This window comes from Diorhabda sublineata, chromosome 3 (assembly GCF_026230105.1).
Source record: "Diorhabda sublineata isolate icDioSubl1.1 chromosome 3, icDioSubl1.1, whole genome shotgun sequence".
Classification (NCBI taxonomy): Eukaryota; Metazoa; Arthropoda; class Insecta; order Coleoptera; family Chrysomelidae; genus Diorhabda; species Diorhabda sublineata.
Window position 1 is genome coordinate 32,777,940 of NC_079476.1, and position 14,327 is coordinate 32,792,266.

General features: G+C 32.9%; 1 protein-coding gene across 3 annotated transcripts in view; it reads left to right on the plus strand.

Annotated features, from left to right (window-relative positions):
• LOC130441553 (collagen alpha chain CG42342-like) overlaps positions 1–13,900 on the plus strand; it is a 426,499-nt gene extending 412,599 nt beyond the window's left edge. For all 3 annotated transcript variants that reach the window (XM_056775282.1, XM_056775280.1, XM_056775281.1), the window contains 7 exons: positions 1,863–1,889; positions 1,979–2,032; positions 5,148–5,174; positions 8,434–8,469; positions 9,057–9,191; positions 10,855–11,035; positions 13,543–13,900. In XM_056775282.1, the coding sequence (XP_056631260.1) occupies positions 1,863–1,889; positions 1,979–2,032; positions 5,148–5,174; positions 8,434–8,469; positions 9,057–9,191; positions 10,855–11,004 (429 nt within the window). In that variant the 3' untranslated portion in view covers positions 11,005–11,035; positions 13,543–13,900. The remainder of the gene's footprint in view (positions 1–1,862; positions 1,890–1,978; positions 2,033–5,147; positions 5,175–8,433; positions 8,470–9,056; positions 9,192–10,854; positions 11,036–13,542) is intronic.
• The last annotated feature ends 427 nt before the right edge of the window (positions 13,901–14,327 follow it).

Sequence of the window (14,327 nt, forward strand, 5' to 3'; positions counted from 1 at the left end):
ATTTGATTCTACATGACATAATATGGCAGGAAATTTAATTAAATAGAACCACGTTATCGAAATGAAACACTACTTTTTTCGTTTACTTGAGGATTTTTGAATATTATACAAAAAAAACATTAATCACTTGCCCTCTTATCAGTATTCAAGATGAGACATCATAGAACTTATTTTAATAAATTCACTGACTCGTATTCTTGATATGTAGTAGATGTATTAAGATGAAGACTTAAATATTATTTTAAGATTTTAATCTACTGTAATAAAAATGTTAAATTTTTTTAAGTGAGGTATGGTAGAATAGCTACTATACTCGTAACACTTCAAAAAACCTTTTCTAAATAAATTCTTTGGAAAGTTAAACTAATTCTAGTATGATGTGCGAGTATGGCAGTTATTTTTTCACTTTTGAAACTATCTGGTAATTTATAAAGTATAATTCAACATCAATAAACTTAAAAAATGTACGATCTGCAGTCAAAAGTTGGGTAGATATATTCCTTTACGGAAAAAAATTGCATCAAATATATTGAAATATAATCGTCGATAGATGATTTCCTTCCGAAATTTATATTTTGGTTTTAAAATTCATGAAAATATCCCGTCCAATCGATCATTTATAAAAAATAACCTGCATTCTTCAACTAATATAACCAATCTTCCTTGAAACTATATAATTTCTTTATTTTTACAACTACAAATACCTTCACATCCGGTTACATTCTTTATTTTTCTTGTTGTCGTTGATTCTCCTTCCTCGTTATAAATTCAATCATCATCCACCTCAGTTCAGTATTATTCTCTCCTTTCACTATATCTCGTTTTTGTCCTTAAGCGACAGTCTGTTTTTATTAATTATACATATATATTTTCTTATCCTTTTTTTTCTCATATCTCTTCATTGTAATTTAATTGTTGTGAAGTTCATTATAATTCTTTTTCAATTTCATTTTTCATATAATGGAGGATACAAATTCAAAGACAGTTTTTTTATTAGAATAGAAATATATAAAGAATGATTGAGTGAAATTTCAATTGTTTTATTGATGTGGATTACATAAATCTTGATATAAGTTGTGATTTTGAAAACAATAACAAAATTTTGAGACAATAGAAGGAAATGCTGCCGCTTATGCACATAAAATGGTTTCCGCTCAACAACACAATTCATTTATTTTTGTACGCCACTAAATTCATTGAAGAAGGTATTTTGGAAAGGTGTTTTTGAGAATAAAGTGACTGAAAAAGGCTAAGGGTTAGAAAAACCCCTGAAGAATTGTAAGATATTTTTTAGATTTACTAATTGACTAGGATAATTTTGATGTACTATTATAAACATGTACGGAGTAATTGTTTGTGCATGTGCTGTAAGTATTAAAGAAGCTTTAATTTATACTCTGCTTCATGCATTTTAACCTCTTCACGATCACATATGTTCAATTACAGATATATAACTTCAGGGTTTGCAATACCCAAACCAGTCTTGTCAAAAAATAACCGTAAGCTTATCATAATCATAAATTGAACAACCTTGAATCTCCTTATTAACAAGCAAGGAGAACTGCGTAATACAACTCGGGAACTATTGGAAGTTTAATGTGTGCCACAAAAATTTGGTGGATTCATTACAATTCAAATAAATTTTCATTTTTGAAACTTAAAATTGAAAATCTACCCTTCCGTATCATATTGATGAAAAATTCATGTCGGTTGCTCGGTTAACAATTTTATCTCTATTTCCTTTCTCTTACTAACAAGCATGAATAGCTACGGTATGGTGATTGAAAAGCATTTTGGCGCACATCATCAAAAAACGTATTCCGCAAAAACAATTTATATATTTCGTTATATATATTTCACAGGGACCTCCGGGACTAGATGGAATGAAAGTAAGTGAATTATCATTTGCTTTTTGTTTTGTTTCAAACGGTTTGGTAGCGAATGAACGAATTTATTTATTAACCAACTTTGTTATTAGGGGGCACAAGGGGAACCAGGAAATAAAGGAGAGAGAGGAGATCCTGGCCTCCCGGTGAGTAATATTTGAACTTTGATTAAAAACTATTCAAAGTTTATAATCTCATTTACATGTTATGGAGGATAGTATTCATAATGACCAATTAAAGAGGAAAAGAACTATCAACAAATATTGGTGGTGTTGAAACTGCCTGAAGGGCATTTCTTCTATAGTTTATACTGTTCGTCAGTATATAGATGAGACATTTGTTCAAAAACTATTTTTTTGGAGATACAATCTTGAAATTTTTTCATTTAGATCTTATTTAGTCTCTGCAATTACACTGCTCAACAAATGATAGGGATCAAAATGATCTTATATCTGATATGATGATAAATAAAATGTATACTCTCGTTTCCTTCTTTGGCAAACTAAACTGTTTTTTCTATTGCACAATTGTGATTCAGATATTTCAAAAAGTATGCCTCGAAAACGTTTAATACCCGCCCATATGCATTAAATTTTACAGCGGATATCTGAAGGAGTACCACAGTGTGAAGCTGCTCAACTTTTGAAGTTTATATGTTATCGGTATGTGTCGAATGGTGCAGCCTCATATATTCAGGGTTCAGGGTGAGATCGCAGCCCAACTGAAGCTGAGGATGGTTACGTATGAGGGCCGTGTTTTTTTCAATCTCCGATAGGCTATAAATAAAAAAAAGTTCATATAAAACAATAATTTTATTACCAAAATATTGATACACTTACAGTTACTGTTCGACATAATTACCGAAGAGATTGAGACATTTGTCATATCTGTGGACAAGCTTTTCAATACCATCTTTAAGGAAAGTTGCCTCTAATGGAGCCTAACCGTTCAGTAACAATAGAGTACAAAACAGACCTTGAAACTTTTGGAAATTCTTGGTGAATCGGCGGTTTTCTTTAATCATTCTGTCAACTTGTTGAACCAGGTCACCTGAAACGACAAATTCGCGCTTTAGGCCCCCTTCATCATACACATCATCATTACGGCCATCTCTAAACTTTCGACACCATTCACGCAAAACACCATCACTCATGATGTTTTCCCCAAACACACGACACATTCTCCGATGGAACTCTGCAGCACTATGTCCTTCAGTGGGTAGAAAACGAATCACACTTAGCAATTCACACTTGGCGGGTGCATCGATAATGGCGGATATGTTTACGTGGCTGTAGCACAACGTCGACTGACGCCCGAATGTCAACAATTACGAAGTGTGTAGTGCGAGAACTTCGCACTTGCCTTTAGCGCATGCCCGCTTTCTTCTGCCCACGGAGCGTCTGCACGGAGCGATCGGAGGTTGAAAAAAAAGGGCCATCGTATATGGTACTGCTCGGCATTGTTCTATATTCTTCCAGTATCAATAGGACGTAATGCCACGGGTACGATAATTTCAAACGCAATGGTCAGAAGGCGGATACAGATGGCTGGTGTAGAGAGAAGAAACATTACACCATATTCATAATTAACTGGAGCAAATGTTATTGAGATGGTGATGGACCGAGGAATTCAGATGAATCCAAGTTACTTCTAAGTTAATGCGATGAACGTGTCTTGATTTGGGAGGACTGATTCAGTGGTATAATGAACTAAAGGGAGTTCCAACAGCTGCTTTTGGTAGAAATTTGATTACAATTTGAGATGTAATTGGTTTTACTGACTACACAAATTTGATAGTATGGATCAATACCACAATACAGCAAGAATAGCGAGATATAGAATTATTTTGCAATTTGTGGTTGTAGTTTTTGATGATTTTATTTTAATTGATGAAAATGCCCTTCCTTACCATGTTCATTGTGACAGAAACAATGCACCGTCAAAATAAATTTATTTAAAAAAGGAGATTCAAAGAAGGGTTACTGTGAGTGTTCAAACTAATGCCCATCCTGATCAAAGCATTTACGGTAACGTTTATCAACGGAAAGCATATCAAGCTCTCCGCGAAGAGTTTCAAATTCTTCATCAATTGCAGTTCAGAAGTCGGGAAAGATGCGTGGTCTTATTGCAAAAACTCGGTCCTTAGAAAGCCCTACAGCAAGAAATCACAGGTCACATAACCGTCCAAGACGTTCAACAAGTCCTCGTCTGCATGTCCAAAATAAACATTAGGTACCCCAGCACTAGCACACATAACGCATAGTGCGGTGAAGCTCCATCCTGCATGGAATGACGGATGTTCTCGTGTGCTGGATCATTATCTATTTGCCCACGAAAATCGAACATTTCCAGATAAGTTTGGCCCGTCACGTGACACACAAGGAAGTACAGTTCCACACACATACCCCAGGAAAGTTTAATTTTTCTTCAATGAAGATGTGAGGATTCTGGTCGTTCCAGTACAAGCTGTTTGCCGATTGGCCGTACCGTTCAGCTTAAATTAAAGCAAAATTCCAATCTGCGATCGAAATCGTGAAGTGCGTGGAGGAGACGTGAAGGGTTTCATCAATTTTTCAATCCCGAGTAAATCTAGTAGATTTGAGTTTCGTTCGTAGTAGGATGGTTCAAAGAGATATTAAACATACAGATATTATTAAATTCAATTAAATGATAATTTATTTGTTAAAATGACATCTTTGATAGACTGTGATTGTTCCTATTCTGTAAAAATAGCTAATGAACTTACTACAAAAAAGGTCGAAGAATATTAACAATACGTATCATCTTTAGCAATTGTTGAGCAATGTATTAATAGTACTTTTTGACTGAAATAGTCAATTTATTCCAAAATTAATTTGAAAAACAAACAATTGGACTCATCGTTATTGTAGAATTGGAAACAAATGAACAATATTAATCAAAAATATTGAAATAATGGAATCACATCTTGTTTTATTAAATGTTATGTTGTAAACTACAACGCATCGTCAATATCCAATTTTAAATCACTAATGAAACTTCTGGAATTGAAGAAATTCCAGTACATTGGCAAAATGTATCAACATTTGTGTAATAAGAAATAGCAATAAACGTAGATAGATATACGTAGCTGCTTCAAATGTATTTATAACGAACTAAATCAGAAACTAAATAATATGAGTAATGCTTATTAACAAAATAACAAAAATATTATCAGTTGTTATCATTGTTTGTGGCTTTCTATTAACTACTAACCAACATATCCGTATTTTTATATTTCAGGGTACAGATGGGATTCCAGGACAAGAGGTATTATATCAGAAATATTAAGTTGAAGTTATATTACATCAAATTGACGCAAACCTAAATTTACTATGATAAATAATGTTAAACTAAAAATAAAAATTTCATAATTTCAACTGAAAAAATTAATGTAGCTCTGTATAGTACATTTCAATAAAAACTATGACGAATGACTATAGAAGAGTTTATAGCCAACCTAGAACTAATCAGTTCATCAATCAAATATGACATTTCAGGTCATTTAGCGTCTATTCCTGTTAATTCATGTCGTTTGTTAACCATTGAAGCCGATTGAGGTCGATTCAAGTGAGATTACATCATTTGGAGTCTTTATTGTCATTTAATGTCGATTATGATTCATAGAAACCATTTAAGGTCGATTGTCACTTGATGTTGTCTTTTGATGTCTATTGATGTCGATTCACGTCAAAACAAGTCATTTCAGGTCATTTAGAGTCTATTTTGTCAGCTCATGTGGATTGTTATCCATTGAAGCCGATTGAGGTCGATTGTCACTTAATGTTGATTGGTGTCTTTTTATGTCTATTGACATCGATTGGTGTCGATTCACGACAAATCATATAATTTCAAGTCATTTGCCGTCTATTACTCTATACACAGCTCCAGGTCTTGAATGTTCCCGAGGGAGGACAAAAACTGAATAATGCCGCGCTTGCACACCTATATTTTTACCTCACCATCTTGATTCCAGGTCTCCATTGCATATTGATGAGCTTAGGCCAGAAAGAACACTATCATAATATTATAGATTGAAAGAGTGGAGTAAATTTACAGAACAAAACAAATATTTGGAATAGCATTCCGCAAACCATAGGCGTAAACTTGCTGCAATCTGTCTTTTTAAATAGTGAACTAGAAGTGGAGTTCCAGCAAATGAACCATTGAAACGAAGGAACACATATCTTTCTATAGAATTTCAATATTTACCCATTTAATGTGTGGATAATACGTGTTTAAATTATTGACTTCCTTAATATAAGGAGGTTTCTGAATATTTTTACTATCACTTCTAACTGTTTCCTTTTAAATTGGTTTCTACATATTTCTCATATCCCGTAGAGTAGTGGAGCATATGAACCACTAAAATACTTTTCGAATTAATCCAAATAATGTCGGTTTCCAATATTCAATCTGTTTTTTAAATAATCATACAAATATAAAGCCTTAGTAATCGAAATATAGCCCATCGTTTTCTATGGTTATATCTCAACGTTCAACATCTCCTTTGGATTCAAATTTTTTCCCATCCATTTTTTTCTAATTTATCACCCAAACATATCAAATTATCAAATTTATTTTTATGGAACATACCTGCCGACTAATATTATCGGTAGCAATTAACTTCTACAGATATCACTATTTCTGAACTTTTTAGACATGGTATCAATTAATTCATTTTGTAATGTCTGTGTAAGTATGTTAGTTTTTCCTCTTTAAAGTATCTTACGTGAAGCTTAAAAGTTTTTTTACATGCAGTAAAATTTAATTTCAAGAAATTTCCTGAGGATATTACATGATGAGATTGCTAGAGATTTCGTGGGATTCACGAAAAGAAAACCACTTTGTTAACAGAAAAAAATTGAATATCTATATAAATACCCAGAATCTGTATCCAATTTTCTTTTTCTGAATGAATCTCTCTTGGAAGTCCTTGATCAATAACCTGTCATCAAGGACGTCGCCAGCTTCTAACTAAGGGGGCAATATTATGGAGGATAAAAAATATGAACGCCTGGTACAGTCGAGAGAACGAAGCGTTACACTTTGGAAGTTTTATCATTAAAATTATTTGTGTATTGAGGCGATCTTCTGCCATGGTGCTTCTTAGCCATGTTTTTATTATTTTGAGGCTGCTAAAGGATCGCTCTACTGTACAGATCGTGTATGGTAAAGCGATCAAAATTTGTAATGCTTTTTCCGTTTCGGGAAAGAAGGAGTTTGTATTAAGTCTATCGCCCCACAATTTCTGCCAAAGTTCGATTTCATTCTTTATGTTCGGTAAATCATAATACGTAATACATGGTATTGATGTAATGTTCTCTTCCAATCCGACTTTCTCTGCAATAACAGCAGCTTCCTTGATAATTTAGTCTGTCACTTTTTCCGGATTTTCACGGTGGTTTTTAATTAAAACTAAAATCCTTTCAACGTGTTCCGAGGCTTTGACCAAGTCCAAAGCTACATATTGGACACAAATTGTACAAAACTAACGTGAATGCTGGTTAACGGCTGTCGAGAAAGAAATGCAATGCACACACACACCATGCCAACCTACATATTTTTACACTGTTTAATGGCCTTGCATTTTTGTAAATTTGATATAGTCGTGATGAAAATAACAGCGATTTTAAAAAAGGATGTCAAAATCTGTTATTATGAATATTTCAATACTTTCTACAATATACATTAAACCTTAATTTGTCATGCGATGCGGAATTTATTAATAGATAAGGAAGTCAAATGCTCGCACGGCCTTAGGACTTTGATCGCTTTGCGGCTAGCTACATTTGATCTCTACGGGGAGGCAACTGACCTCCTGCCCCTCCTGGCGACGCCCTTGCCTTTCATGATTTAAATTGTTGTTTTTGCATTGTTCGTTTTATCACAAATACTTGGAATTCTTCTATAGTTAAAAAACACTGATGATTAACTATTTAATAGTAAGGAAGAGAGATGATCTGTGATAGATGTAATGATGAAAAACTAATACTGTTTTTACGCTATATTCCCTTGATCGAGATACCTCGTTGACAGTAGGTAGACACAAATTTTCTTTAACCAAAATAGGACCGTAAATACCAACCAAGGAATTCGCCGCCTCCATTTGAATTCATTTCCCGAATATATATTAATCTCCGCCCATATCAGGCTTTAACGATATACAAACCATAAAGTGAAAATATAAAAAACGCATAGTTTAATATTTCTCTAAGAAAAAGTGAAAGTGTTTGGAACCAGCGTTCTAGTAGTTTATAAAGAAATGAAAGTTAAGCTTGGACACAAAATTAGATAGAATTTTAAAAAGCAATAGACTGACGTTCGATTGTAAATTAATCAACTTCCAAACGATAAATAATCTCGCAAATTATACGGAATTTTTAAACAACATTCAAGTTTCTTACATAACTGACATTCATATGTTTGTTCACTGTTTTTCTGGTTCTATAATTAGAAAAATTTCAATTCAAATTTTCGGATTCGAAAGCAATAATATATCAGTAATTAATCTTTTGTCTGTTTCTAGGGACCCAAGGGTGATAAAGGATACAAGGGTGATGCAGTAAGTAATAAAATAATCAGTTATGTCACAACACTTACAAAAATAATCGATTATTTCACTAGTAACGAGATGTAGCGAACAAATTGGTTTTTAAGTATTATGTTGAGAACATAGAAATCGATATATTTCGATGGCTAGACTGGTATTCATTAATATTATATAATATATACTAACTCTTGAAAAAATATCTTCCGAACGCTTTTCTGTGTTAAATATCCAAGTTCTTAGCTTATTTCTAATGTTAAAGCTATTCCGAAGATATTCATTTGGATTTTATGACTTTTTGATAAATTTGAGGTAGTTACTATTGCAGCAAACATTGTTGGACCGAAGATACTGAACCAGAATATAATCTCTTGTCCATTCGCTCTGACCAATTCGTAATTTCTATTGGCTAATTTTATTATGAAGTATATAATCATAATTAAAAATGTTATAAACATCAAATATATATCAACAATTCTCATTAGCTACAGACCGTTATTTTTACGATAAATTTTCCATTTGTCTTTGTATCGTTGTCCTAAATATTCGCACAAAGAATATACTTAATCTTCGAAACCGATAATACTAATTCATTTCTCAAGGGTCCATTTGGAAAAAGAGGGAGAAAAGGGGATAAAGGTGATAAAGGAGATCAAGGAGTACCAGGATTAGATGCGCCTTGTCCTTTAGGAACCGATGGTTTACCGTTACCAGGATGTGGCTGGAGACCACCAAAAGTAAGCTCGTAAAAATGTTAGGTACTTTTAAGTAACCAATCCAGAGTCATTAACTTTTTTGTTTTGAATTTTGTTAGGAAAAATAGTATAAGATTTTATCTTTTCCATTTTTAATCATACCACCCGTATAACAATCAGTTTAATCATATCTGCAACTAATGGTTTGTAAACAAAGTGATTATTGGAACCAATAACAAATTACCATTATTTTAGGATCATCTTCTGCTTACATTAATTCCTCCAATTACACTTTAAATATTAGCTTTGTTCGCAGGTCTGATTCCGAATCAGTTTAGGAACCGATCGCATGCGCATTTTTAAACATGTCGTTCGAGGGGGGAGAAGTCATCAACCCGCTAACGATAACTTTCAAAGTGCGTATGCGATCACTTCCTAAACTAATTCGAAATGAGACCCGTAAACAAAATTATTTTCTCATTGTTCACATTACTGGATAGCTTCTATTATCCAAAAAAGATCTATTAGATTTGGTGATTAAAAGAAAAACATGAAACTAATAGCTTGATTGATCATAAACAAAAAATAATCACCAAAGTTTCAGCCAATGAAATAATATCAACCGGCTTTCGAAACAAAATAACCTAAATAAACCTTTGGTGCTCCGTATTAAGGTTACCCGAGCAATCTAGAGAGTCCAATTAATTTATATCGTAACTCTACTGTTGATTTCATAATAATCTATAAGCTGAATTTAAAGACCTATGCATATATAATAGCGGCAAATAAATTAAGCAGGAAAACCCCGAGCTGTATAAGAAGCTTGTAACAAATTCCGGTATGTTCTTAAAGAACCTAATCTTTTAAAAGTCGTGAGATACCCTCCTGTATACCTGACACTAAATTCACCTCGGCTGGTTACTTGGACACTAAGAAGTAGAGGTTAAGTCTAAAGCAGATAGGCTTCCTAAAAGTAGGACGATGAAACAGGATGCCGGAGAGTCAAACCAAAGTGAGTGTATAATATCCAGAGCGATTTGGCCGAGGATCATTGAAGAAAAAAAAATGACATAGTCGAAATAATTCAATCAAAAAAACATTGGAGTGATTTATACTGGCACAATACTCCAGAAATGGAAAATGACAATTTACAATTATTGCCTGTACTGTCGGTGCCTTTTCTTTAAAGAAAAACGATGCCAAACTCTGGGAGACGACACAACAAATTGCTTTGAAGAAATAGCAGAAACAAAAAAAGTTAAAAACTTCATTCGGGTTTGGAAATTATTAAAAGTACATTTGAAAGCTTGTTAACTAAGTTTCCAAATTGTGGAAAACAAAAGTAAGAAAATGTGCATCAGGCATCCAAGTGAAGCACGAACAATATAGTCTAACCTTAACAAATCCGAGCCCAATCCTGTGTAACATTATAATAGATAACATTAACATCATCTTGAGATTTGAAACATTCACTGTTACCAAGCGATTTCATTGTGTATCTTTTATAAATATGGTAATTTTCATTAAAATATTTGTCTTCATAACAAATTACTTTTGTTGAACTATTCTCTAAAATGTTGTCACAGGTATGATTAATAATGAGGTGCATTCTATTAGAAAATAATACTAACTGCCTCATATAACATAGTTTTAACGATATGTGTTGTAACATTAACCGCATGGGTGTTGGCGTTACTAATTTCAGGATATACCTCGACCTGCTCCACCACCTCCAATAAGCATGGACTTTGAAACAGAAGATCCTACTGATGAAGGTGAGGATTATGAGGAAGTCGAAGGTGAAGAGTATGACGACTATGCTGAAATCAACCAAGCACTACCAACTGACAGTTAATCCACACTAACGTTTCATATTTTTATTATTGGTAGGTAATTAATGAATAACCGTATCAACATAACTTGGAAATACTCAATAGATATCAGTATAATCTATTAACTGCATCATTAATACTTTAGAAGTAGAATCTTGCCACATAAAAATAAATTAATGTAGAGTAACCATAGTATGAAGCCTTCCCTTACGTAATCCAAACCTTACAAGGTCAATCAATGGAAGAAGATTGAAGAAAAGAATAAATAGAATATATTAGCTTAATGTTTTGTGAATTGTCAGTAGTTCTTGAATATCTTCTGGGCGGCGACTTCTATTGATGTTAAGATTATAAAATCCTATTTTAAGAGAACAAAGAATAGACTCTGTCTATTCTTGAAGCACTCAAAAATGATTTCCTTCTCAAACTTACATGGCACAAGTTATTTATCAATTGACACTATCGATCAATAAGTCCCCGGTCTGAAATATAGTGGTCACTACAACTCGCATTTTCAAAAAAATTTTTTTTAATTAAACCTTAGAAACTACCCCTGAGGTCATTCTCTCCAGCAATTTGTTTGTTAACAATCCGATAGCTATTTAACAACGAGAAAAAAATTAGTGTGTGTGGTTAGTGGTTGAGTGGAAAAATACTTTTGAGGCCGAGGATTGACTCGGAAAATATTATGATGATTATTCACCAAGAAAATCAACCTTAGTTGAGCATTAAACAGTTCGTATGAGCACCTATTATGGTCAATGATTGGAACTTTAAAACGAGGTAGTTACGCCTTAAACCATAACAAATTGTGGTTAAAAAGCTCTAACAAAAATTTTATAATAGAAATCTCGAAAATATCATATGAAAGTGTTTGCCTGAGCATTTCGGTTGACGCTGTAGTGCAGTAAAATTAGCCGTGAGTTATTAACGGATTTTTACCACGAATATTTTTTTAAAAAATAAACTAAACTTCCTCGGAAAAATTTTCATAGACGAAACATATAATGACATTATAATAGACTTCTACTAACAAGATTAACTGGTTAAAAATTTGTTAAACACGTGTTTTGTAGACCCCAAAAATAAAAAGAAATCACAAGTATTTTCCGTGACGCGAACTGAAGGGTCCAGCACAATAAACGTAAATACAAAATAGTTCAAATAAGAATACAAAAGTTACAAAACCTATACCATTGCATAAAAAGTTTTATTCGAGATTCAAGTGTCCTTTGCAATAGAAAATTTGAAAACATGGCGTTCTAAAATAGTTATTTTTCATACGGAAAGTGATACTTTCCCGCACGCGACTGTAGTTGTCCCGAACGACGCGGAGCGGAGTTCGGGCAAGCGGTCAAGTGCGGAAAGACACTTTACGCATTAGTTAGGAACATTATTTTTTCTACGACCGTATATACAACTAAGTATCATAAATATTGAAAACACAATTTGTTGCATTCCGTAGACTAGTAATAATTGCCGGTCCGGTGGAGTTATTTGTTTTAATGTGGTTTAATTTAGAAGTAGATTGTACTTATTCGGTCACTTCCAAGACTTTTTGAACAACTTTGACGTTTTAGTAACAATTACACGCCTGGGTTGTCATAGCAACTGCTATCAAACCCGGGTGGTTTGATAGTTGTTTTGTGACACTCCTTTGAATGTAAATGGTTATATAAAAAATATCTTTATATTTTCAAAAAATTAAAAATGCTACAAGAAGCTAGAAAAGGTTCAAATTTTATTTGATGGACTTTTTCGTGAATATTTATTAACCTGTAGTGACAATAGTTATAACCTCCGAAGTAAAAAACTATCTAATAAGGTGAAAATGTGCATAATTTTACTTTCCCGCACTACGCATGGCCGTAGAAAAAATACTTATATCACAATTTTTTGTTGATAGATTACTTATTAAGTATCCCTCGCAATAGTTGAAGGAAATTTGAAATAATTTTAGGACTTCGATTGCAAAACGAACGTAAATTTATGAATTTTTGGTTAATTGTTTTCTAATCAGTTGAACTTTGTAATAATTGAATATTTTTTTTTTATTTTTTGGTTCCTCGGTTCAGCATCGTGAAATATGTACAAAAACATTTGCTTGTTATCCACTTAATCTCTCCTCTATTAACATTTTTTCGCAAAAGTTTATTTTATGTTGTAAAAAAATATTCGTAGTAGAAATTCATGAGTAGTAAAAGCAAACCATCTGAAATTGGTAATTCGACGTTCAACCAGTTTAATGCATACAGTTAAAGGTAGCCTCCGTCGTTGAACTGTAAGTCCCTTCTATGTGTGATAAATGGGAAGTACAAAACATGTAGATGTGAGATGTCCTTTACGTCCACCCAGAAGAAGATGAGCTTTTAGAATCAAAAAATCAAGGAATCAACGCTGCTAAGTTTGGGATAGTTTTCAACTGTTGATAAGTACCAGGAAACTATATCGAGTAATTAAACGAAGTTAGATTTAAAACTTTTTTGTCACACCGATGACTTATTGATCGATTGCTCAATTCAAAATGATCAAGTTGTAGTTAATTCTCATCTTTCTTTCAGATCAGGCATTAACGCGACACCAGGACCTGGTTAGTACTTATAGTGTGAAGTGACCATGTATATAATTAGTGTTTCGGGAATTTTATATTATTATTTTTTGTTACTAATCAATTGAAGAACTATTAGAACTCTACAATTTTGTGTCTCTGTAGCCAATTTTAAATATTGTCCATATATTTATAAAAATTTGTATATGTAAATAAATGGTTTATGTCTAGTATTTTAGATTAAGTGAACTACTTTATAGTCTTTAAATGCGTTTTTGAAATTAGTAGAAGTTTCTGTTACGACTATCAATTAATATAAATTATTTGTGACATATTTGTTGTACGTTTTTCGATTAAAGTTTCATTGTATATCATTTTGTTTTTGTAGTAGAATGAGAAAAATAAAATCATACGATGGTTACTACTTATATTAAGTAAGTTAATTGTCGTAGTATTTTTTCATCAACCGCTTCTCCAGGTGTAGAACAACGTTGACCTCGCATTTTATTTTTTATCTGCGAAAATAAGAAAAAATCATTGGGTACCAATTAAGGACTGTAAGGCGGATGATTCATCAATTCGACGTTTTGACTATTAAAAAACGTTTTTTTTTAACTTGTGTGAGAGCTCGCATTTTCGTGGTGGAAAATGAATCGTCTTCTGCGACTGGTTTCCCTAATTTTTGAAATTCTGGCAAACAAATGCTGGTATACAATTCAGAATTCAAAATTATGCGGTATTCAACGCGAACCAGCTCGATATGGTGCTTCATTACGAAAAGTTAAGGCGAGTGGATCA